The sequence below is a fragment of the Ranitomeya imitator genome, chromosome 3 (genome assembly GCF_032444005.1).
Source record: "Ranitomeya imitator isolate aRanImi1 chromosome 3, aRanImi1.pri, whole genome shotgun sequence".
Lineage (NCBI taxonomy): Eukaryota > Metazoa > Chordata > Amphibia > Anura > Dendrobatidae > Ranitomeya > Ranitomeya imitator.
The window spans coordinates 90,612,565-90,640,089 of NC_091284.1; the positions used below are offsets into that span (position 1 = coordinate 90,612,565).

At 42.3% G+C, this 27,525-nt stretch overlaps 1 protein-coding gene across 1 annotated transcript in view; it reads left to right on the forward strand.

The window, feature by feature from the left end:
* ZSWIM7 (zinc finger SWIM-type containing 7) overlaps window positions 1–27,525 on the forward strand; it is a 107,529-nt gene that overhangs the window by 12,807 nt on the left and 67,197 nt on the right. Inside the window, exons 3-4 of the mRNA XM_069761116.1 lie at window positions 8,992–9,013; window positions 10,466–10,568. Coding sequence (XP_069617217.1) covers window positions 8,992–9,013; window positions 10,466–10,568 — 125 coding nt within the window. The remainder of the gene's footprint in view (window positions 1–8,991; window positions 9,014–10,465; window positions 10,569–27,525) is intronic.

Consider the following 27,525-nt stretch of genomic DNA (forward strand, 5'->3'; position numbering starts at 1 on the left):
TAAAAAAAAAACACTCCAACTTCCAAAAATATTAAGCTTTGATATTTGAGTCTTTTGGGTTGATTGAGAACATAGTTGTTGATCAATAATAAAAATAATCCTCTAAAATACAACTTGCCTAATAATTCTGCACACAGTGTAGATCTAACCTTCACTCCCCACATGCGATCACTCGCTCATGTCACCTGCACTTCAAAAACATCTCAAGAATTCAACCTTTTCTTGTTTTTGATTCTGCAAAAGCCGTTACTGTTGCTCTGATTCATTCTCATCTCGTCGCAATTCTCTACTATCGGTCACCCTCATACTACTCTCCCCTCTTCAAACTATCCTGAATGCAGCAGCCAGGTTCATATTTCTGTCCAATCACTGCACCGATGCCTACACCCTGTGCCAGTCGTTGCACTGGTTGCCCATCCGTTAGCATTCAATATAAATTTATCACCCTCACCCACAAAGCGCTCCACAGTGCTGCACCACCCTACATCTCCTGCCTCTGCGCCCTCTACCCATAATTGCCATTCCACTCTTTTAAGTGAAAATACATTTCTTTAGACAGGCTTAACACCTCACCTTTTCTCACTAATATAACTATTCCTTGTTCTCCCTTCCTAATTTTTCTTGAGTATCTATCCCTATGATCATCTGTTCCTACATCTTCCATGCGCACAATAACACTTTGTATTTATACTTGGACAGATACTGGCTGGTGACTAGTTCATGCAGCATTATTTAAAGAGGTATTCCCATCTCAAGGATCCTATCCCAATATGTAGTGGTAAATAGTTAATAAATTAGTAAATACTTCCAATTAGTAATGCAGTATAGTTCTTCCGATTCGCTATGTCACATACTCCATGGTTATGACCACTCATATAGTGACAGTAAGGCTATGTGTCCACGTTGCAGAAATGCTTCGGAAAATGTCCGCAGCATTTCCGCAACTCCCTGCCGTGGGTAAAACGCATGTGGAATTCGCATGCGTTTTCCCACAAAACACAAGCGTTTTTAGCTTGCAGAATACTTGCGTTTTCCAAGCGATTTGAAGCATCTTTTGGAAAAGTGATTGACAGGTTGGTCACACTTGTCGAGCATAGTGCTTGACAAGTGTGACCAACTTTTTACTATTTATGCTGCCTATGCAGCATCAATAGTAAAAGATAGAATGTTAAAAGTAATAAAAAAAATAAAAATATATTGTTTTATCTCACCTTCCGACTGCCCCCGATCTCCTCAGCGGCACTCCCGGTACGTTCCATTTCTAGGGATGCTTTACGCAAAGGACCTTTGTGACGTCACGGCCGCGTGACCGCAATGTCATCTCAAGTGATTCGCGCAATGCATCCCTGGGAACGGAAGCCGCCGCGTGCACCGCTGAGACCCGGGAGGACTCCGGGGGCAATCAGAAGCTAAGTATATCCCTAATTTTTATTTTAATTCTTTTTTTTTTTACATGAATATGGATCTCAGAGCCTGAAGGAGAGTCTCCTCTCCTCCAGACATGGGTACCATCCGCACATGAAGCGCTCACTTTACGCATGGCGGGCATAGCCACATGCGTAAAGTGAACATTTCAATGCAATCCTATGGCTGCGGAATCGCTGCGATTCTGCAGAAATAATTAACATGCTGCGGATTTTACCGCTACGCGATTCCGCCGCGGGAAAATCCGCAGCATGGGCACTGCAACTGCGGAATCCCATAGGATTGCATGGGAATGCGTTTTTTTTAAGCCTTTTTTTAATGCGTTTTTTAAGCGTTTCCGCTGCGGCAAAAAACGAGGCAGAAACACGTAAAAAAGGCAACGTGGGCACACAGCCTTAGTTCGGTGGTCGTAACCATGGCTACCTAACGTACTGCAGTGCCCTGCACATCGGGTAAGCGACATAGCGAATCAGAAGAACTATACTACATTTCTAATAGGAGGTATTTGCTAATATTATTATTATTGCACCCACTACATATTGAGAGAGGATCTTGGAGACGGGAAGAACCCTTTTAAAACCCCCTATTTATTATATTGATGTCTGGATCATACATTACAAGCACTTTTTCCCCTCTTGTGTCATTCTTCTTTCTGCGTAGATTGTAAGCTCTTGTAAGCAGGGCCCTCGCTCCTCCTGGTAATTGTTAAACTATGTGTTACTCTGTAATGTCTTATTTTGTTTGTACAAGTCCCCTCTGAATTGTAAAGTGCTGCGGCATAGGTCGGCGCTATATAAATGTACCGTAATCATTACCCGCTGATTGCTGTATATAGTATTACACGAGTGTGTGACTACATAATGGGTGGCTGGGGCGACAGCACGTGCCTCTAACTAGCAGTTCTCCACATATTGGGGGTCCCGAGCAGGAAAGCCATGACCGTTTATGATTTCCATATGGCAAAGTAATTTCTCGCTGAGTGCACCATTTTATAGCATTTTCTAAGTCTGGAAGGTTATTGTCCCATGGTGGTAACGTGTGACTGGAAGTGAGTTACATCTTTATATCTTGGGTAAATATTTCATGCGGCTGATTTTTCTTATTTCCCTGCTGATTTCATTCTTCTCATTGCTTAGCTCAATGGTCGGCAGTCATTCTGTTTCCTGCCAAAATCAAGATTCGGCTCTGAGAAGTTGCCAAGCCTTCACAAATAACAGCAAATATTTTTTATTTAGGTCAAAAATTGTATTGACCGTAGATAACACACCTGCTGCCAGATCGGACGGACTCGTTGCATCAGTTTTTCTGACTATTTTAGTTCACGGATCGTGTCGGCTTGCTCATGTCTGAATGTGTTTCTGTGACGAGAGGTTTTCTGGTCTCGGTACAGCCTGACGTGGAGACAAGTCCTCCAGATGTTCAATTATTTACAGAAAGTAATGAGGAAAATCAAAAGTAACGGCGCCACTAAGATGTATTGATAAATTAACAGTCTAGTAGAAAATATACACCGTGCAATTAAAACTGCTCTGAGAAAAACAAAATTGTTTCCTGAATCCGATAAGATCACTTTTTAAACTTATTATTTTTTTATTCTTGTTATTTATTATTAAACCCTTTCTGAAAAATAAATCTTATCCATTTCCAGCTTTTATCTCCACTCTATGCACTTATGTGCTTCATCTAACTTTCATTAAAGGGACTGTCCCGTCTTTGGGCTTGAGTGTGCAGTAACATAATGTCACTGCAGACCTGTGAATCCTCAGTGTACACTATCAGGATTCTCCGGTGCCGGGAGCAGGCGATCATTTAACCGCAAGTATGCAATTTGTAAACTTCTGGCCTCATTCCAACTAGACGTGTGCAGCAGATTTCTAGTTGGCACGTGACCGCACGTATGCAAATCACATACAGTCACACACCCCATGCCAGCCCCGGAGAATCTTATCAGTGCACATAGAGTGAGTGCATGCTTTAATCCAAAGCCTGGACAATCCCTTTAAATATCTCGCAATTCATAAGCGCCCTCTGATGACTTTAATCTGTTTTGGTTTTAGTTTGTTTTTAGAATATGTCTCCATACCTCTCCATACTTTGGCAACTTTGAAAAACAAGAAAGAGGATCACATACTGTTACACACAGTCACAACACCCCACAGCAATTTGTATTTTATGCTAGGAAATACTGCTCCTAGTGAAGACCATTAGCTCTTCAAAAAACTATGCTACCACAATTTTTTTTTTTTAGTTCCTGCACCCAGTAACCCCATGACCGCAGGTACCGGAGTGCTTGTTCAGCTCTATATACAGTGATCGAGCATGCAGAGACGGTAATAAACCCTTCCTACCTTTTCTAAAGGGAGTCTGGCTGTGTCTGACAGCTAGCTCTCTGCTCCCAGCTGCGTGATCTTGTGCAGCCGCTCTACTATGCACTGACATTTAATAACGTTACTGCAGAGTAGAAAGCAGAAATCCCAGATGTTTATAGTTTACGGTTGGTTCAGAAGAGATTAATTAAACTTAAAAAGTTTGAAATCAATGACCCATCAGACGCCGCATGCTCTCGCTGTTACTTGCGGCAGCAGGCGTAGGCTGATGGGAGCAGTAGTCCCAGCAGCCCGACGCCAGTGACCGGAGGTAAACTTCCTCCGATCTCAGCTGCTGGCTCACGCTGCCATTTGACAGCATGGGAACTGCGGCTCTCTGACCAGCGGTAATGATTTTACCGCCGATCAGAAGCAGTATTTGCCGCGCTGTCATACATATGACAGTGTGGCAAACACTGGATGTTCAGGCCCCCCATTCAAGCGAATGGGGTCCTGGCCCGGGTACTGTTCCGGTACCTGAATCCAAACTTTCAACTGTTCGGCTGAACCCGGACATCCAGGGGTCCGCCCATCTCTACTGGTGTCATCTCCTGAGTGGTAGGGGGTGTACCGATTGGTGAGTGGCTGGAAATATGGGATCGGGCCGAAATTTGACAAACTTTAGTGTGGGCGATATTATTTTTGGATATGTAAAATCTAGTATGTCTTAATAAAAATCAAGTCATCTGTGCTGTCCCCACTTGTAGTTGTCAGAAGTCCCTCTTTTACATGGTTAGCTTCTCGGAAGCTTAGTATCTGCTGGTAATTGCTCTGTAACCGTGTAATATGTGAAAATCAGGTAGAATGTATTGCTGCGTAATAATGAAAGTAGAAATAAGCACTTCACTTTGTGGCTGTTACTTTTGTAATTATGCAGCTCTCTCAGCCCTGCAAACCGCCCAGCTCAGCACACATTTTGTGAGCTCGTGGGATCGTACTTTCACCTTGAATTGTGTAGCTTTTAAAATTCTTTTCAGACATTATTCTTGTATTTGGAAAATCTGGGTAGAAAGATGGGGAAAGTGCTCCTGGTGTAAATCCGCGGATCTAGTTTGAGCACCGGATCGTGCACTGCTCACCTGGGGAGGTTCTGACTAACAGGTACAACACTGGTGTGAGTCCACAATAGACGGCTGCTGCTCCGACCGCTGGGTCCTAGGCGTATAGTGCCGCCAGTGGATGAAGGATGTCCAGAGTCAGATACATGTATCTGAGAGAGGAGTTGGATCACCTCCGAAATGCCCAATAACAAAAATAAATAAATCTTCATGAGCCCTCGCGGGCAGGGTCCTCCCTCCTTATGTACCCGTGTGCCTTATCTGCTCATGTTTAATGTATTTGTCTATATTTGCCTCGTATTCACATGTAAAGCGCCATGGAATAAATGGCGCTATAAAAATGTATAATAATAATCTACCTGACTTTGGACAGTCTTCATCAGTTGGCATATCCGACAAGTTTTTTCTGATTCTCCAACTTGGAATATCTGTGTGACATCCATTCTCACGGTCTCTGTGTGTGCAGTGTATGGGAGACATCATAACAGATGCTCTTTACCCACTAGATCAGAGACAACTACAAATTAGGAGGGGTAAATTGGTGTTTAATTATAGGATACTGCTCATATGATGGTCAGAAATGGTGTTCTTCCGAATGAACACACCCAATGGCTTGTTCTGAAAAGTCACCGATACATAGTAAAGCTATATACAGGGAGACCCAAAAGTATGCAACCAGATTCAAGCTGGTGTTATAAAGTATAATAATTTACTGAGATAATGACGTTTGGGTTTTCATTGGCTGCAAGCCATAATCATCAACATTAACAGAAATAAACACGTGAAATAGATCACTGTGTGTTATGACTCTCTATATATGATTCACTTTTTGTATTGAAGAACTGAAGTAAATCATCTATTTGACGATCTTCTAATTTTGTGAGAAGCACCTGTATTTTGCCACATTTGTTTTCCTCATGATTTTCATTTAATACAATATGCGACCCTTAATGGATGTGATCAAACTATACCCCAAAAAATAGTGGCAAAGAAAAAAAATCATGTGTATCCTTATTCTCTGGCTTTATCTTTCACCTCTAAAATCTTATAGGTTGTTTGCCCTTATTCCACCCATTCTGTTCTCAAACATGCAGACAGACACAAGGGGAACATAGAATTATCCTCATCCAAAAGCAGATGCTCCAAATGTGCTTTTAGGAAAATAGTGCAATGTTGATGATAATAAAATGGTTGCAATACAAAACCTCTGCCCGTCGTCCTTTCTAATATCTGTTGGGCTTTGGATGACGCTCTAGTAAATGTTCATTATAATAATATGGCTTCGTCCCGCTTGATTATCACTCGCTTTATTTCTGTTATCATTGCTGCCTTGAAAAACATTCCGAGTGTCATCCACTTCAGGCGACGGCATTGCCAATATCATAATGGGAATTGTTCACTCCTACTAGAGCCTAGATCTCATTTCTCACGTTTCCTGTTCAGCTTCGAGTATCTCATCATCTCACAGCTCAGCGCTTCGCCGGGCGTATCAAGAACATTAGCACTTCTATAATTATGTGGTATCCGTTCCATAGCGGAGGGTTAATGGCGATTGTTCTCCATCAGAAGCAATAGTCCTTTGTTCTTCTGCTGGGAAGATCACTGTTTTTTGGGGGGGGGATTTTACATGTGGTCACCATATGCCTTTTCTTTTTAGTTTTCAGGTTGATAGATTTATTTCCTAACAAAAACACAGCGATGACTTTTACACTGGCTTTCCTTGTCTATGCTCAATAGTGTTATGTCTGGGGCGGAGTATAGCACAGCGTGGTGCGACAATGGCAGGAAAGTTACCTGTGACCAGCATTGTACTGAGGAGGGGAATCTCATCCGCACATGACTAAGGTCAAGGAAACCCCTGTGTCTAAATACTATGAAGAATCCAAGTTGTGTTTTCTAAGGTCTTAGCACATTACTTCATAAATCTGTTTTTGTTATGTTTAAATGGTCACTGTGTTTTCGAAGAAATTCTGCAGAGATATTTATGCGTTTTTATGTAATGCTTTATTAGTTGGCTATATACAAATAACACATACATGGATATAAAGTGCAATTAAAATATGTCTTCCTTGTATTCATTGGCGTTACCATTTGATAGGAGGAATCTGTTGATGTATCAATGTGTTAAATTGTGCTTGTATTTCGTGGCGCGTATTGAGACCCAGTCATTTATATACGGTATCTACACATATTGTGGGTGTAGTGATGTATAAGGATATTGCGAGATTCACTCATCACGGATGTTCGAGAAAGGGGTCAAACCCACTAAACAGAACGAGTCCAGGGTGGCTCTTTAACTTCTCTCTCTTTTTTTCTCTCTTGCTTTCTCTTGCTCTTTTTCTCTTTCTCTCGCTCTGTTTTTCTCTCACTCTTTCTTTCGCTCTCTTTTTTTCTCGCTCTCTTTTTATTTTTTTTTCTTACTCTCTTTTTTTTTTTTCTCTCTTGTTCTCTTTTTTTCTCTCTGGCTTTCTTTCTCTTTATTTTTCTCTTGCTCTCTTTCTTTTGCTCTCTTTTTCTCTTGCTCTCTTTTTCTCTCGCTCTTTCTCTTGCTCTCTCTCTCGCTCTTTCTCTCGCTCCCTCTTTCTTTCGCTCTTTCTCTCTCTCGCCCTTTTCTTTCTCTCGCTCTCTCATTTAAATAGGCTTTATTGGCAGAACCAAAATACAATTAGTGTTGCAAAGCAATAAAAAAAAATAAGTATGACAGGGGAGGGGGACCTGGGTTATGGGGATGGGATGTCAGAGGGCACAATATTGGGCGGCAATCTCCACCGTTGATTCCTCTTCCCCCCCAGAAGAATTAGGAGTTTCCTCTCCTCGTCCATGGGTGGGAAGTCCAGGATTTGAGTGGAGTCTCTGGAAGTGGGAGGCCGTCACCGTTGTGTATTTGTTGCAGTGTAGCAGGAAGTGCGCCTCGTCCTCCATGGCCCCCAGCTGACACAGTTTGTTCTCGCGCGACTTGTATGTCTATCGGTTCTGCCCTATTTCCACCTCTAGACTGTGGGCACTCAATCTGTGCAGACTCATGGTCTGCCTGTCTTTGGGGTGTCGTAACCTCTCCAGATATGGGACCAAAGTGTAGTCGCTCCACAGTGACTGATATATGATGAGTTTCTGGGCGTTCTCTCATTCACTTTTCCATCCTTTTATGTATCAGTTCTTGCAGCTTTCTGAGGTCCCCTTTATTTGGGCTTTTGTCAGGGTGTGTTGTTGACTTTGGCTGGGCTGGCTACCGGGGTTCCTGCCTTGCTCTGGGCTTCGACTCAACAGGGCTTTATGATGGTGGGAGCTGGGGTTGCCCCTCTGTATGTGCTCCTGGTGTTATAGCGCCCTCTTGTGGATAGTGAACCAAATGGGGAATCGGCCCAGCTCTGCCCGTCAGGCTATATTTGAGGTGCTGCCGTACAGCAGTATAGGGGTGATGACGCTGTCAAATATCTTATAACTCATACATACCCTCCGGTCCCGGGTCAGAAACTGGTGAATCCCCGCATCGCACAGTGCGTGCATGGTGGGGGGGGGGGGGGCTGCTGCACATGTACTGAGGGAAATGAACCTTAACTACGTTCACACATGACACATCTGTATGAGGTCCATTTTTTGCCCTTGGGCAGCACACTGACCCATAGAGTCCCATTGATCGATACACATCTGTTTCTTTTTTTAAAATGGGTCTGCGAGACTGCACACATCCTATTCTCATCTGTTTCGCAGGTCAGTCATAAAACGGGTGGAACATAGAGGATCTACTTTTGTACTTCAGTTTTGCATCCGTGTTTCATCCGTTTTGAGCTGCTCTATTGCCAAGAATGAATGGATAAAAAAGGTTCAGTCTACACGATTACCTGATTTTTGAAAAACTGGTTCAAAACGGTGGCAAACCGATGCCACATGGAGGAATAACGGCTCGTGTCTCACTGATGTAAAAATTCACACTGATATATGTGAGTGTGCCGATGGTAAAAGGTGGATCCTGTGTATATGAGCTCGGCTACCGGCAAAACCACCAGCAAAATACATCTGTATACTTTGTCCCTGGACATCTATGGTTATGTATGGCTATTGTGTGTCTAGAACAATGACATGCATGCACAGTTTTTTACTCAATGTTTATATCCCTTTTTTGTTATGTTTCTGTTTTTCAGTTTCTGATGAACATCTACTGGGGTAAGTTTTTTTTTATCTGTTAAGCTAATTTGTATTTTGCATATTTCAATACACTATGTTAATATTAATTTACTTGATTACATCATAAAAGAAAACATAAATTAGAATAACTTAAAAAAAAAAAAAAAAAGTCCACCTATATCTCCAGTGCTGGTGATCTTGCATTGTATGTAGCTCCTATCTCCCAGATCCTCTTGTACACAGATGGTGGAGTGATATTTGTTATTGTATCGGCTACCTAATACGCACACTAAAAGCTGCTTCTTTTCAGCAGCATGGTAGGTGGATGTTAAAGGGGTTGTCCGGTCCAAATTGATAAGTCTGCAGTCACAGTGTGAATCCAGACACTGTGCGCTGCGGGTATTCGCCAGCTTCTGAGCCAGGACCAGAGGATATTCATATGTTAAACATTCTCCCGGCCAGTGGATGCGGCCTCGCTTCCATACACTTGTATGGAGAGAGGCCACGCCCACTAGACAGGTCCTGGCCAGGAGTATGCATAACTTATACACACCCTTTGTTCTCGGATCAGAAACCAGTGAATCCATGTGCTGGGGGGGGGGATTCATAAGTCTGCAGTCACAGAGAGTGACTGCAGACTTATCAGTTTGGACCGGACAACCCCTACATGACCTATGACGTTTGGGTACGTCATAGGTTGTGTCCCGGCATTTGATGCAGGCTCTGGCGCTGGGCCAGCATGTTTTCAGGCACATGACAGCTGATCTGATGAGCTGTCATATTCCTCTAACAGCTGCGGGTGGAATCATGCTCCACTCGCGGCTGTTAACATGTTAAAAGCTACTGTCAATCTCTGAAACGTTTCACCATTGTTGAGCTGACCTTCATAATCGCTAGATCTAACACACTGCAATGTCTTTCTGTGGGGCTTCATCAAGGATTGCGGTAAGTGTATCTGCCTCTCCAGCCACAGGATCTAAAAGGCCTGAGACAAAAAATGACTGAAACAGTGGAATCCATATCCGAGGACTTGATGGCACAGAACTGGAAAACCGCCTAGACATCTGCTGTGTCACCAATGGAAATTGGTAGCATGTAGATAACACTTTGATAGGTTGTGTGTATTTTATATGAATACATTTGTGTTATGATGTTCTCTTGTTTCTAATTTTTGAAACTAGAATTTTGTGCCATCCTTGTTGCATCACCCTGCATGTTAAAGGGGTTGAGCCATATCTGTTAAATGTACAAATCTCCACCGATCTGCAGGAAATAAAAGTGCCTGAAAAATATATTAAAAAAGTGTTCAAAGTTTAGTTAGGAGATAACACACTGATATTTTCTACATGGGATAGGGCACCATTTATTGGATGGATTCTATCTTGGAGACTACAGCTGTTGTTACGTTGGAGTGATAATATGCTACTAATTAGACTTTGTAGGGCTTACGTACAGTATTATATTTGATTCTTTTTCATTATATTTTTTTAGATTGAAGTTTATCTTTGGGCCGACTGCTCTATACGCCCTGGACTTGGTTGACCAGCGTTCCGTAACCCATGTCACAAGTCCTAGTGGAAGAAGCACTTTCCAGGTATTTTTTATTTTTTTTTGAAAATGTTCTAATTAGTTTAAAAATGGGTACATGGCGGTCCTAAAACTAAATAATGGTCATATCCTGTCCAAGTTAGAAAACAGGTCTGCTAAACTGTTTCTTCCAACTCTGACTGCAGCTGTCAACCTCGATCTCTCAGTGGCCACTGATTAGCTGCAGCGGTCACGTGAAGCCAGGAGACCATTGCAGCACGAGCACAAGCAGCTGTAATTTACTTACAGATTTCTTTAAATTAAGAGAATCAGCACGGTGGCTCAGTGGATAGCACTGCAGCCTTGCAGCGCTGGAGTCCTGGGTTCAAATCCCACCAAGGACAACATCTGCAAAGAGTTTGTATGTTCTCCCCGTGGTTGCGTGGGTTTCCTCCATGTACTCCGGTTTCCTCCCACATTCCAAAGACATACTGATAGGGAATTTAGATTGTGAGCCCCATCAGGGACAGAGATGATAATGTGTGCAAACTGTAAAGCTCTGCGGAATATGTTAGCGCTATATAAATATAAAGATTATTATTATTATTATTAAAAACTAAGGTGACTTGACGCATTGGTTTGTAGGAAAAAGTTTCAAATGGTTCCGACTAAAAGATTAGGAGCAGAGATGACAGACACCGCAGCAAGGACGTCCATCGGAACGGATGACTCTCATTTACATGCAATGAGGGAGAATATCAAATCATATTTTTGGGGTGCTTACAGGGGGAGTCAGGAGCTGATAGACATGTTTGTGGAATGCAGCACAAGGGCAGTTGAAGGTGGTGGCATTTGTCCATAGGCTCAAAAACTGGTGACTGGTTCCCTTTAAAATTAATTTCCAACCATTACCAATCACTTTGGGGCCAATTCATTAAGAATATGCACATCCAGTATTAATGAAAGGCTTGTTGGAGTACGATACACTGAATTAATTAATGAATTTAGCACATCTTCTCTGTGGCACGCGCCTCACCAAAAAAAATTGCAATTCTGCCATTAAAAAAACCTCTAGCACTTTTGCTGAATTTGACGTGTAAAGTTAGCCATGTTCCGTTCCACCCCTGTTCTGCCCATTTTGGAGGAACTGCTTCAAACTGGTGTGAAACCGCCATAAGTCGCTGTTTTTTTTAAAGCATGATTGTTTTCAAAATAAACAAACAGAGGAATACTCCTACTTGCTTTCCATCACCATCATGGATCCAGAGCAGGCCACCCTCGAGATCTGTGTTGGATTAGGAAGCAATGTCTGTGCCGTCCAGATGTCTACAGGACCACTGAAGCCTCTGATTGGCTGCAGCAGTCCGGTGACTAAAGAGCGCATCATCAAAGAAACCTCTGACACACTCATCTAGTCACTTGACTGCTGCAACTAATCACTGGCTTCATTGGTCCTGTTGATATCAGGACATTGCAGACATCCAGACTGGCCTGAGCTGGATCCACGGGGTGAAGGAAGGTGAGTAGGTCTCGTTCTCCGTTTGTTACATCCATGCCTTTAAAAAAAATAATATTTAGAAAATGAATGCCGATTTTAATCAATCAATTAGTCAATCAGCCAAAATTTCTGCATGTCGTCCCAGGTGATTATCATACAAACATTCCAGATAAGGTGAAAGAAAATAATTTTCTAAAAATATTGTTTCTTGTTAAGGCATATTGTATGTCTGTGGTTCCTAAATCTATCCTCTACCAGCCAACATTATGCTCCACTGTGGATCTACCCAATAGTCTTCATTGTTATGTTTTTAGGCCTTGAGCTTCATTAAAAATTAAGGAAAGTTTATCTGTCTGCTGCTAGTAAAAAGCAGAAATAGGAGTATACTGCGTCAGTCATTTTATATCTTTGGATTACCGTATGCTTATCTGGCTACTTTCACACTCTTCAACTCAAGTGTTCATTGTCTTCACCATCCTAGACAATAAATATTACTATGCGCTGCAATGTCTCCCCCCCCCCCCCCCCCCCCCCGTCCTTTATTTCTATGTTTCGATATACAAGTCTATATTAGCGCTTTATAATTGCAGAACATCTGTTCTCTGTTTAAGACATGGCCGTTAATATGTAGGAACATTGTTATGGCTTCCATGTATATCATTGAGATTTGGAGCCATTCATTGTGCCCCTTGGGATGAAGACACACCATACAATGTTTGTAAATACATGAGCAAAATGGTATTAATCTAATTTTTTTTCAGTCTCGTCAATATGGATGTGAACTATCTTTAGATAAACTTGACAGACTGTAGGGTCCTCTTGAATTGATTGATTTTTGGGGTATTCATACTTAATTCATGTATTAGAATTCATAAAATTGTCATGGTATATGCTGTCCTCCCTCTATAGATAGGGTTTTTATAGACTGTTTGGAAATAGACATTTTTGGAGCTTGAGTTGTCTCACAGAAAGTTCTAGTTCTCCTTATAAAGATCCCCATCTTACCAGAAATGTTCCTTGGGAAAAAGTATGCAATATATAGTAGCTCTCCTACAGAAGTTACACTATAGATTTTTCTCAATGTCAATGTTTGACCTTTTTATTGAGCCTTGAAACAGAATGAATCAAATCAAGTTTACACTGCTCCAACATTATACCTGAGATGTAATAACATCTTGATGCATATTATAGAATTAAAGTTCCCCTATCTGTGGGTAATGTTTTTGCACTTTCAACCATCATAAAAAAGACCTTCCTGAGATGAGTCCATGTGTTAATGCAAATGAAGGTACAGGAACATTCTGAGTTTCTTGGAGACCAAGGAGTCTGGCATCACTGCTCAACCTAACTGCTCATTTAGTCACAGAAGGAGTGCTCACATGAGTTCTAAAAGAGGTTGTCCACTACTTTTATATTGATGACCTATGAATAGGCCGATCAGACTTGATGACTTTTCCCATGGATAGGTCATCAAGTCTGGTCGGCCAGGGTCTGAGAACAGGCACCCCCGTTGATCAGCTGTTATCTCTGTTGGCAGCCGCCGCTGCCGGGAAGTACTTACTTGCAGAGCTGCTCCGTCTACTTCCGGGCTCTCTGTTTCCACTGCCTGGTAATACCTTCTAAAGATGACAGTCATGTATCAAATCCACTAAGACTTGGATTCTTAGGGTTTCTTGGAGAAGCCTTCGTCCATCAGCACCTTTTTACGGAACACATCTTGAGACATGTCCATTAGTTTTTCATCCACTTCCTTCAGCTTCAGGGCAACAGTTTGCTGTTTCCAAGGCTCCAGTGCTTGAGCTCCCTAGCTTAGCCCCTTGATGGTATTCTGCTGGTTTGAGGTGAAGGGTAACTTTTGGTTGAACCTGCCTCTTGCTGGTCCCTGGATCCTTCTGCTGGTTACTATTCTTGGAACGATTGGTTGGGGCCATGGCCTATTTCAGAGAGCGATTCTTTGCACAAATAAGTCACACCCTAGGAAAACACTAGCAAATTTCCTGTATCAATCTTGCTAGGCGAATTCCTCAGTAGAGGTCTTCGTCAAACTGCAGTCGTTGGCAAAGTTCTTCAGAGATCTACTTTGTTGAAGATCTTTTGTATATTTTTTTTTCCTTTCTCAGATTATTCATCTTTAGAGCTATCTCCATGATCACTTGGTCTCAGAAGTTTTTTTTTTTCTGCAGGCCTTTGTAATTTATAGTTCAAAATCATAGCTCTAGTTATGATAACCACAGAGGCTATACTTGATCTTCTGATAAAGGTCGAGAATTGCATTGCCTCCATTGAATGATCGTACTGACCTGAGTGTGCTATAAAAAATAGCATTGATGGGCTGCTTCGATCTCATGCTAGAAGAGAAGAGACTGGCAGTAGACCAGGAGAAATGGAGGGGGAATCAGTGGGTGAGTATGTGCTATTTATCATGTATCACATTCGACATATGTAAAATGAAAAAAAAAAGTAATGGAAATACCCATTTAATGACTTTATTTGATAATAGCAACTGATCAATATATTGGCCCTACACGGTTATGAAAAGCTTAGTTCATATATGGTTGCCTGGTTTCTCCTACAGCAGGGTTTTGGCTGACATCTTAGGCACAAAATCATTACAGTAATATTTGGGTTGGATGTGAATTAAATTCTGTTTTTTGATCAGTGAACTCAATAGCTGTGGTCATTCCTTTGTCTAAACACGTTACTCACTTACTGATGCATTGAAAGAAAATTTTAACTTGTCCGTCCAGCTAGTTAAAAAATAATGTATTTCCTTTTGAAATGAGGGTTATGATTAATTAGTAGCTATTAGAGAGTTGTATCAATCAATCTATGGAGCATTTAGCTAGGTAAGTATGCATATTTACAACCATGCACCAAACCAACTTTTTGTTTTGTTTTGTTTTGGCTGAGGCCACTGCTGTCCCACCACAGAGGGGCTTTTAGTAAAACAATGTATACCATGTGATATACCCTTTTTTATTAAGTATGACAGTCTATGGGGAACTGATGCCTTTGTGTGATAGATCATAAAATCCTCCAGTCTTACAGTGCTCAAACAAGGGCTTATATATTGTGTCCTGAAGCCTTTGTGCAGAAAGTTTGAAAAAGTTCATTTTGAATGTTTAAAGGGAACCTGTCACCCCGTTTTTTCAGATTGAGATAAAAATACTGTTAAATAGGGCCTGCGCTGTGCGTTACAATAGTGTATGTAGTGTACCCTGATTCCCCACCTATGCTGCGAAATACATTACCAAAGTCGCCGTTTTCGCCTGTCAATCAGGCTGGTCAGGTCAGGTGGGCGTGGTGACATCGCTGTTTCTTCCCCAGCTTTCCGTTGGTGGCGTAGTGGTGTGCGCATGTCCAAGTGCCGAATCCACTGCGCGCAGGTGAAGAAAAAGCGTGCGATCTGCGCTATTACCCCTGTCATCGGTGGGGGCGGCCATCTTCCTGAGGCCGCGCGTGCGCAGATGGAGTGCTCTGCTGCACGGGGCTTCAGGAAAATGGCCGCGGGATGCCGCCGTGCGCAGATGGAGATCGCGGTGGCCATTTTCCCAAAGCCGAGTTTGCATCTCGTTCGTCCCAACAGCGCTATTCATTGGAGGAGGCATATGCTTTCCTTGCCTCCGACACTGATAGCGAGGGACAGGATCCCACTTTTCTTTACTTTTCTGATTCTTCATCCTCTTCTTCTTCCTCCTCCTCCTCCTCTTCCTCCTCATCTTCCTCCTTGGGCCCTGTGGAACCGCCACGCAGACGCCCCAGGACAGAAGATGAGGCAGCCCCCACGACTCCTGAACCAGCGCTCCCCACTGCGAAACCCACATGGACCTCGCCCCCCGAAAATTACGAGCCACTGATTCCTGATTTTGTGGCAGAATCAGGAATCAAGTTTGACACCACGGGCCTCACAGAAACAGACTTTTTCAAAGTCTTTTTCTCTGAGGATTTTATTAACCTCATGGTGGAGCAAACTAATTTGTATGCTCGTCAATTTTTGGAGCAAAACCCCGGTACATCATTTTCCAACTGGTCTCCTGTAGACGCAGTTGAAATGATGCAGTTTTGGGGCCTGGTCCTCCACATGGGGATCGTGAAGAAGCCAGAAATTCGGCAGTATTGGAGTGTAGATGTTTTATATAACACTCCAGTGTTCCGAATGGCCATGGTTCGGAGACGTTTTGAGGCCATCCATAAATTCCTGCATTATTCCGATAATGCACAGTGTCCCGCACGAGATGACCCCAACTTTGACCGTCTGTTCAAAGTTCGGCCGGTCATTGAACACTTCAACAAAAAGTTTTCTGAAGTGTACGTGCCCAAAAGGGACATCTGCGTGGATGAGTCCTTGGTCCATTTTAAGGGGCGGCTCGGATTCCGTCAATACCTGCCCAACCAAAGGGCCAGGTACGGAATCAAACTCTACAAGCTGTGTGAGAGTGCCTCAGGGTACATCCACAGGTTTAGAGTGTATGAAGGGAAGGACACCAGGATTGAACCCCCTGAGTGTCCTCCAGACCTGGGAGTGAGTGGGAAGATCGTGTGGGATTTGGTGCACCCACTGCTGGATAAAGGTTATCACCTCTATACTGATAACTTTTATACCAGCATCCCACTCTACAGATCCCTCTCTGCGCAAGGTACCGCAGCCTGCGGTACTGTCCGCAAAAATCAGAGAGGCCTCCCAAAGACGCTACTTGGGCAGATGCTCAGAAAAGGTGAGAGCAAGGCCCAATGTAGCGACCACCTGCTGGTGGTCAAGTACAAGGACAAGAGGGATGTCCTTCTCTTGACCACCATACATGGTGATGGCAGAGCCCTCAGCACTGTACGGGGTACCTCTACACAGGTCTGCAAACCGGACTGTGTACTGGGCTACAACAAAAGCATGGGGGGGGTTGATCTCTCTGATCAACTCCTCCAACCATACAGTGCTTTGAGAAAGGCCAAGGTGTGGTACAAAAAGCTGGCCGTGCACATTGTACAAATGGCAATGCTCAACGCTTTCCTGCTGTTACGATGTGCACGCCACACCGATACGTCGTACCTTCAGTTCCAGGAGGTAGTGGTTAAGGCCCTGATATTTGGTACTCCGGAAGGAGAGGGCCCCAGTACTTCCGGAACTGAAGGTGCTCGTATCGTACCAGGCCAGCATTTTCCGGGGGTGGTCCCGCCAACCGGCAGAAAAGGTAAGCCGCAAAAAAGGTGCCGAGTGTGTTACAAAAGGGGAATACGCAAGGACACCATTTATCAATGCGACACCTGCCCTGAAAAACCTGGCCTGTGTATGAAGGATCGCTTCAGATTGTACCACACCTCCATGCACTACTAATTTACTTTACAAGAAAGCGTACATTAGTTCCAAAAAGGGGGCACATCTAGATAAGTTCCTGGGGGGGGGGGGGGGGGTCTAGGTTCCAAAATGATGTCACTTGTGGGGTTTTTTTACTGTTTAGGCACATCAGGGGCTCTGCAAACGGAACATGACGACCGCAGACCATTTCATCAAAGTCTGCATTCCAAAACGTCACTACTTCCCTTTCGAGCCCCAACGTGTGCCTAAACAGTTTTTTCCCACATATGGCATACCAGCGTAATCAGGACAATTTGGACAACAACGTTTGATGTCCAATTTCTCCTGTTACCTTTGGGAAAATTAAAAATTGGGGACTAAAATATCATTTTTGTGGAAAAAAAATAGGATTTTTTATTTTCACGCCTGGGCATTATAAACTTTAGTGAAGCACATGGGGGTTCAAAATTCTCACCACACACCTAGATAAGTTCCTTAGGGGGTACAGTTTCCAAAATGGGGTCACTTGTGGGGGGTTTCTACTGTTTAGTCACATCAGGGGCTCTGCAAATGGAACATGATGCCAGCAGAACATTCCATCAAAGTCTGCATTCCAAAACGTCACTACTTCCGTTTCGAGCCCCAACGTGTGCCCAAACAGTAGTTCCTCCCAACATATGGGGTATCAGCGTACTCAGGACAAATTTGACAACAACTTTTGGGGTCCAATTTCTCCTGGTACCCTTGGGAAAATTAAAAATTGGGGACTAAAATATCATTTTTGTGGGAAAAAATAGGATTTTTTATTTTCACGCCTGGGCATTATAAACTTTAGTGAAGCACGTGGGGGTTCAAAATTCTCACCACACACCTAGATAAGTTCCTTAGAGGGTCTAGTTTCGAAAATGGGGTCACTTGTGGGGGGTTTCCACTGTTTAGGCACATCAGGGGGTCGCCAAACGCGACATGGCGTCCGATCTCAATTCCAGCCAAATTTAGCTTGAAAAAGTCAAACGGCGCTCCTTTCCTTCTGAGCCCTGCCATGCGCCCAAACAGTGGTCCCCCCCCACATATGGGGTATCAGTGTACTCAGGACAAATTGGACAACAACTTTTGGGGTCCAATTTCTCCTTTTACCCTCGAGAAAATAAAAAATTGGGGACTAAACGATCATGTTTGTGGAAAAAATAGGAATTTTTTTTTTCACGCCCGGGCGTTATAAACTTTCGTGAATCACTTGGGGGATAAAAGTGCTCATGACACATCTAGATAAGTTCCTTAGGGGGTCTAGTTTCCAAAATGGGGTCACTTGTGGGGGGTTTCCACTGTTTAGGCACATCAGGGGGTCGCCAAACGCGACATGGCGTCCGATCTCAATTCCAGCCAAATTTAGCTTGAAAAAGTCAAACGGCGCTCCTTTCCTTCTGAGCCCTGCCATGCGCCCAAAAAGTGGTTCCCCCTCATGTGGGGTATCAGCGTACTCAGGATAAATTGGACAACAACTTTTGAGGTCCATTTTCTCTTTTTACCCTTGGGAAATTAAAAAGATTATTGCTGAAAGATCATTTTTGTGACTAAAAAGTAAAATGTTAATTTTTTCCTTCCATGTTGCTTCTGCTGCTGTGACTCGCCTGAAGGGTTAATAAACTTCTTGAATGTGGTTTTGAGCACCTTGAGGGGTGCAGTTTTTATAATGGTGTCGCTTTTGGGTATTTTCTGCCATATAGACCCCTCAAAATGACTTCAAATGTGAGGTGGTCCCTAAAAAAAAAATGGATTTGTAAATTTTGTTGTAAAAATAAGAAATTGCTGGTCAAATTTTAACCCTTATAACTTCCTTGAAAAAAAATGTTTGTTTCCAAAATTGTGCTGATGTAAAGTAGACATGTGGGAAATGTTATTTATTAACTATATTGTGTCACATATCTCTCTGGTTTAACAGAATAAAAATTCAAAGTTGGAAAATTGTGAAATTTTCAAAATTTTCGCCAAATTTCTGTTTTTTTCACAAATAAACGCACGTTATATCGAAGAAATTTTAGCACTGTCATGAAGTACAATATGTTACAAGAAAACAATCTCAGAATCGCTAAGATCCGTTGAAGCGTTTCGGAGTTATAACCTCATAAAGAGACAGTGGTCAGAAATGTAAAAATTGGCCTGGTCCATAACGTGCAAACCACCCTTGGGGGTAAAGGGGTTAAGGAATACGGTACCTATCACCAGTCTGGAGCTGCTCTTTCTAGCTAATAAGATCAAATCCCACCTTGGACAACATCTGCAAAGAGTTTGTATGTTCTCCTCTCCGTGTTTGTGTGGGTGTCCTCCGGGTTCTCCGGTTTCCTCCCACATTCCAAAGACATACTGATAGGGAATTTATATTGTGAGCCCCATTGGGGACAGTGATGATAATGTCTGTAAAGCATTGCGTAATATGTTAGCGCTATAGAAAATTCACCAGTCTGAGGTTGCACACTCTTTTCTTAAGTAAAAGATGCCTCCCCAGACTTGTGATATGTACTTTTTAAAGTCCGCTTATATTTTAGACATATAAGCCAATGGGTTTCTGTCGGAGGCTTTTTTTCTTTCTTCCTTTTTGAAAACACACAAGCGCTAATTAATGTTCTCAACAGAATGATTTCAAATTATCATACTATAACCAAGCCCACATAAGCGAAGTTTGATGGAGAATCGGCTGTTTAGGAGCGAAATCCTGGATGACACAGTCACTAAGCGATGGTGCCATTTCCTATTTCCCATACAAGCAGCGCCCTCACATCATTTCTACTATCTATCAGCCTGAAGGTCCAGACTGAAACATGGTTTGTTTTGTTATGTAGCTGGAGCATAAACTCAAATTTACGGTTTTCAATTGAAAACAAGAGCCAAGATTGTGGAGTGGAATTATATTCGTAAGCACCTGAAGGAAGAAAGTGCTGGGTAAACTCGGGATATCACAGTCCTGCAAGTCTTCTTCATACACTGTCCTTGTGATTTTGTGCTATGAAGCCAATCTTTTTTTTCCCCTAAGTCATACATCCAAGAAAGAATATCTCCTTAAGATGACATCCAATGAAATGTAATACAATCATGAAATCTGACACAAATCTAGGCGTAGTATGTTCTCATAGACGTGTTGTAAAATGTCTTCATACAAATCTGATTTTGTACAAATCCATAATGGATGGTTTCTGGGGTTGGATTCATGTATCCAGGTGCCACGGTCCAAGCTCGGACTTAAATGGATGGACTGGTCGCGGATCTCCTGACCTGAACTTGATAGACTCGTATATGCTCTGAGGCTGTTGATTTTGACCCATGGCCAGTCCGTGAATCATGAATGTATGTATATAGTTTTGTGCTGTGAAATGTATATTTGTAGCATCTTATTATACTAAAATTATGGTTTTATACAATTTTCAAAAATCAGTGAAACAATTTTTTTTCTGTGTGTATTGAGCCCCCCATATTCTGTTACATCTTAGGTTATTATCTCAGATGCACCCACTTTCTATGTGCGTGTCCCCATAGAGCAACACTTACATTGTTACATTGAGCAGCATCGGTAAAAACATATGTTTTCGTTCGGCACATTCAGCTGGCAGGCAACATTTGTGACCTTTCTCATGTACATTTGTGCGACTGCGGAAGAACGCTTTGTAGTAGCATGATGGACAGGCTATAATTGTGGCTCTTCACCATCCAGCTGTTCCCTTCCACAACTGATCACTATGGAGCCATAAAGGCAGCTTTGTCTCCTTACAATTTGGTTTGCTATTTACTACCACAATCCATATCATATTCTTGGAAATAAAACAAGACAATCTTTTTTGCTTCCCAGCTGCATTCTCTTTCCTTTGTATTCTGTAAATAGAAGCCACTTGGGTTTGTATTTTACATATCTTAACAATTTCTTGGATGAGTCCTTAAAAAGAAACCCGAGTATAATCTATAGTTTGTGTACTCACTGAAAAGGAATGTATATTGTAAAATATATATATATCATCACTTCTTTCCTAGTTGCTGAATCCAATGATTACAATTATTCTGTTTTTGTGCAATGGCCTGAAAACAGCTTAGAAGATGTTACAGAAAAATCATGCATTAGAGGCGCTGAAAGCATAATAACAATGAGAAATTTTGTTATTGTGCATTTTATCTAGTATACCATTAAAAGCATGCAAATTACCATTTATAAAGTAGTTATCTTCAATAAGTGGCAAAAAAAAGAGATATCTCTTTCCTTTGAGAGCTAATTTGAATGTGTTCTTTTTTTTTTTCTCCCCACCATGGAGCTTTGCAATGTAACTCCATATACAACTGGCTTCATTAAGATGATACCGTACACTATTTTATATGTTTTAGGGAGAGTAAAACTAGGAGAGTCACTTGTATAGAAGGCTCTGGATGTACTTGTCGATCACAGACTAAACAACAACATGCAATGTTAACCAGCTGCTTCTATGGCCAACAAGTTATGTATTAAAAAGCATAGGCTCGTGGGACAGAGGCATAATACTATAATTTTAAAAAGCATTAATGTGACCTCACCTGGAATAGGCTGTTCGGTTTCGGACACCAGTTCATAGACCGGATGCCCAAGAGTTAGAAAAGGTATACAGAGGAGACACAAAACTGATAAGAGGTATGGAAGATCTTGGTAATGAGGGAAGATTAAAGGGAACCTGTTACCCCCCTGGGCATTTTTAAGTAAAAGGGCCACCTTCTGCAGCACTAAGGCTGCATTCTGTGAAGGTGGCTCTTCTTTTTTGCTCCCTACTAACACTGCAATATTAAGTTTTATAATTTTCGCGCCATACCTTTATTCTGTCTGGGGGGCACATCTTTTCCCCCGGACTCAACCGCCTCCCAGCCCGTCAGTCAGCGCCGGGCACCGCCTTCTCTGTTTGTATGCATGTACCCGGCGCCTGCGCTGTGCTCGCTCATTTTGCTGTCATGCGCCGTGTGTGCTGCCCTGCAAGTCCCATCAACTGATCTAGTGATCCCGTCCCACAGTGTGTTCTGCTGTATTCTCACTGCGGGGCTGGGAATCTGGCGCATGCGCAGTGAGTATCTGCGGCTGTCCCCATCTCCTCTTCCCTCCAGCGTGATATGACGTGACCCCCGGCCCCCCGTTGAGCTTAATAGGTCTACTAATACTACAGTGGCTGGTTTATGGTGAAATTGTGTTCTTTCCACTTTCGGATTATGGCCCCAACAGCACTTATTGGAACCTTGAGTATTTAGAAATTCTTCTGTAACCAGTGCCATAATTACCGTATATACTCGAGTATAAGCCGAGATTTTCAGCCCATTTTTTGGGGCTGAAAGTCCCCCTCTCGGCTTATACTCGAGTCATATACCCGGGTGTCAGCAGGGGAGGGGGAGCGGGGGCTGTGTAATCATACTTACCTGCTCCCAGCGCGGTCCCTGCAGTCCCTGGCTTCTCCGGCGCTGCAGATTCTTCCTGCACTGAGCGGTCACATGGCACCGCTCATTACAGAAATGAATAGGCAGCTCCACCCCCATAGGGGAGGAGCCGCATATTCATTGCTGTAAATGATCGGTGCCATGTGACCGCTCAATTACAGGAAGAAGCTGCAGCGCCGGAGAAGCCAGGGACTGCAGGGACCGCGCCGCAGCAGGTAAGGGGAGCGCAGCGCTATAATTACCTGCTCCTCGCTCCGGCTCCGTCTGCAGCGTCCTCTAGCAATGACGCTCAGGTTAGAGGGCGCTGTGACGTAGTCAGTGCGCGCCCTCTGCTGAGCGTCAGTGCTGGAGACGGAGCCGCAGAGGAGCAGGTAATTATTGAAAGCGCCGGCGTCCTGAGAAGAGAGGTGAGTATGTGATTTTTTTTTTTTTTTTTTTTTTATGGCAGCACCAGCAGCATTCTAAGGAGCACCTATGGGGCCATAATGAAAGGTGCAGAGCATATATGGGGCACAGCATTATAAGGAGCACCTATGGGGCCATAAAGGTGCAGAGCATATATGGGGCACAGCATTATAAGGAGCACCTATGGGGCCATAAAGGTGCAGAGCATATAAGGGGCACAGCATTATAAGGAGCACCTATGGGGCCATAAAGGTGCAGAGCATATAAGGGACACAGCATTATAAGGAGCACCTATGGGGCCATAAAGGTGCAGAGCATATAAGGGGCACAGCATTATAAGGAGCACCTATGGGGCCATAAAGGTGCAGAGCATATAAGGGGCACAGCATTATAAGGAGCATCTATGGGGCCATAAAGGTGCAGAGCATATATGGGGCACAGCATTATAAGGAGCACCTATGGGGCCATAAAGGTGCAGAGCATATATGGGGCACAGCATTATAAGGAGCATCTATGGGGCCATAAAGGTGCAGAGCATATATGGGGCACAGCATTATAAGGAGCACCTATGGGGCCATAAAGGTGCAGAGCATATATGGGGCACAGCATTATAAGGAGCACCTATGGGGCCATAAAGGTGCAGAGCATATATGGGGCACAGCATTATAAGGATCACCTATGGGGCCATAATCAAAGGTGCAGAGCATATATGGCACAGCATTATAAGGAGCATCTATGGGGCCATAATCAACGGTGCAGAGCATTATATGTGGCACAGCTTTATATGGAGCATCTATGGGGCAATAATGAACGGTATGGAGCATCTATTTTTATTTTTGAAATTCACCGGTAAATGCTGCATTTTCTACCCTAGGCTTATACTCGAGTCAATAAGTTTTCCCAGTTTTTTGTGGCAAAATTAGGGGGGTCGGCTTATACTCGGGTCGGCTTATACTCGAGTATATACGGTATTATGTTTTGCAACAATAAGATTGCAAATGTCTTGAGAGAGATCACTAGTTTTACCCCTCATGAGATATTTCTGGTGTGACACGTTAATGATAGGACACCTTTTTATTGGCCATCAGTTTAATTGGCTTATATTATTTTTCAATAAGTGGCAAGATTGCTTTCTAATTACTGATAGATTTCAGCTGGTGTCATGACTTTCCATGACTTTTTGCACCTCTTTCTTCATGTGTTCAGCATTTGTTCCCTGTGTCATTTCTCATTATTACACATAACTTAATTGATGGACATCTATGGTTTAATTTATTTGTCTGTGTGGATTGGAAGGGTTGTTACCAACTCATAGTGAGAATTTCATGTCAATAGCACCTTTATAAAAAATATTGGTGACTTGTTCAATACTTATTTCACCCAATATATATATATATATTAGCCAATTTATGTCCAGTTGGCTGCATAAATTGACTAAAAGGCAAAGGCATAGTTGTTTTTTACATTTATTATTCAGTGCCTACTCTTTTTCAGTGGTACCCTAACCTTTTGCCCACCTGTTGTCAAAGATATTTGTCAGAAACCCAAACATAGGTTGTTCTGTTTCCACTTGAAAGAATGCTTTCTTAGTTTTTGTAAGAACTAACCAAAGGCTTCATGTTAGTACATTTTCCGCCATATTGTCCACTTGACCTTCTGGTCTGCCACCCATGTCTTACACACAATGACGTTTCATGAATGACTGATGGCTGCCTGTTTTGATATGTAATTTTACCCGTCTTCCTTACATGATCTGATAATAGCGGTGTAACATCTGAACTTTTTGTTGGTCTGTCCTGTTCATAAGAGACTCTCTGTCCAAGATACACACATCTGGTACATACAGTGTGATTTCTGAATACTCAGATAATATTATGTTTGGATGACGGTCAGAAGACTTTCTATTTTTTTTTTTTTTTCAGCTCCCAGCATTTTTCTCATGGTCTCTTAACCCAAAATAAAATGTACAGTTCAGCTGCATATATACAATCGTATATTTTGGATCATCTTCATCTATATTCTAATAACTCATGTCATTTTACACAGTCGCATTATGGATTGGGAAATCATTTTTAATGCACATAAAATACGGTTTATGTTTTGCAAAAATTCAGATATATTAATGATAGTCTAGTTGCATTATTATATTTTAATAGGGCTCATCTTCGTTTTTCATTTTCATTGCCCTAAAATTAATATTCATGGGAGATATATTGAAATTGTTGTTTTCTTTTTAACCGTTAGCATGCAATCACAGCGCAACTTTCAGATAACCCTAGCAAAATATGAAAACCGAGAAACACACATTTTCCCAAGGTATAAGAATCTTTAGCGTACATGGACAGCAGCTCCTGAGACTATTCTACACATATGGCTGGCACTTAACAAACCTATGCGTTATCCATTTTTATTCAGAATGGATTGGGTGGAAAAATGCTCCAGAAAAATAGTTTTTTCAGACTTTGAAGCCAGTTATTCAAATATTACCAACACACATCACATAGCGAATAATAGATTGTTTTTATGATACCATACTGTCTTTTTGAGCAGGGTGGAAATCGAGATCCGTCTATCTGGATGCCTACAATCGCATCTGGATGCAATGTGAAAAAAACTTTTTCTCTTTTCTTATCGAACTGGTTACGGTAACCTATTACGTCCTCTAAAACCCCTACAGCTTATACCTTTTTTTTTTTTTCTTTAAACTCCTCCTTTTAATTTTTTTTCCTTTTGCCTTTTCCTGTTCTGCCCTTTTTCCCCTGATTTCTCCTTTTATATCTTAGAGTAGTGTTCCCCATCTTCGATCCTCAAAAGCCACCAATTGATCATGTTTTCTGGATTTCCTTAGTATTGCTTAGGTGATAATTCTAGCACCTGTCCAATGCTAAGCAAATCTTGAAAACATGATCTTTTTTTTCACTCTTGAAGACCGGAGTTGGCGACCTCTATCTTAGGGGTTCTAAATTATTCCACAAAAAATATATATTTTGCTAGGATGCAACCATAATGTCACTTTAAAACAGAAGGAAAGCTACAGCAAAGTTCTTGCACAGAATTACCCCTTAAAATAAAGGACCGTCTTCATAGAAATTTTCACGGACTACCAATGACCACTTCTATGTCTCCTTAAATAATAACACGATGTACAGATCTGGACAGTTCTGTCCATATCTTTTCGAGCCCTGATCTCTCTTGCCATATTTGATCTCCTCCTATATTTCCCCCTTCCCTATCCCACCCTTTGCTTTTCCTTTTAGGCTACTTTCACACATCAGGTTTTTTTGCATCAGGCACAATCAGGCAAATGTTGGAAAAAAAACGGATCCGGCGCAGATTGTGAAAAACTGATGCGACAGATCCGTTTTTTTGACGGATCCAACTAGCAAACAGCTGGAATCGCCGGATCCGGCTTTTTCGCCAGAGACAAAAAACATTGCTATGGACGTTTTTTCCAGAAACTCGAAACGGCAGATTTGCCGCCTCCGGCGAAAACCGGACGAAACGCATCCACAAAGACACTAATACAAGTCTATGGGGAAAAAAACATTCGCTAGATCCGTTTTTTGGAAAATTAGGCTGGTTTCACACTTGCGTTTCAAAACGCATGCGTTTTTAAAAAAAAGCATGGTGAAAAAACGCATGTAAACGCGTGCAAACGCTGCGGTTTTTTTTTTACGCATGCGTTTTTGCATGTGGTGAAAAAAATGCGGTGTTTTGACGCGTTTACATGCGTTTTTTCATGCGTTTGCGTTTTTTAAACGCATGCAGATAAATGTGTGAAAGCTGCCAATCATCAAAATAAAGTAAAAAACCCACTATAAACAGAAAGACCTAGGGTTAGGGGTAGGAATCCTAACCCTAAAGGGATCCTAACCCTAACCGGATCCTAACCCTACCCCTAACCCTACCCTTAAAGGGATTAGGCTTAGGGATAGGGGTAGGATCCCTTTATCAATTTTATGGTGTGGGGTGGTTTATCAGTGTGTTTTTTTGTTTTGTTTTTTTTTTTTTTAAAACGCATGTGGTTAAAAACGCATGCGTTTACATAGACAGCAATGCATTTTTTTTTGCCGCAAAAAAATGCATGCGTTTTTTACGGCAAAAAAAACACAGCTAAAAATACTACATGTTGCATTTCTGCAACACAGCGCATGCAGAAAAAAAACGCATGCGTTGCAAAAACACGTCGCAAAAACGCGTCAAAACGCATACAAAAAAACGCATGCATTTTTAATGTTAAATATACGGAAAAAACGCATGCTTTTTTTTGCGTTTTTTACCGCAAAAACGCAAAAAAAAAACGCAAATGTGAAACCACCCTTAGCCGGATTGAGCCTGACGGCGAAAACCTGATGTGTGAAAGTAGCCTTACCCCACTGTCTGTTTGAAAAAATTATGTTG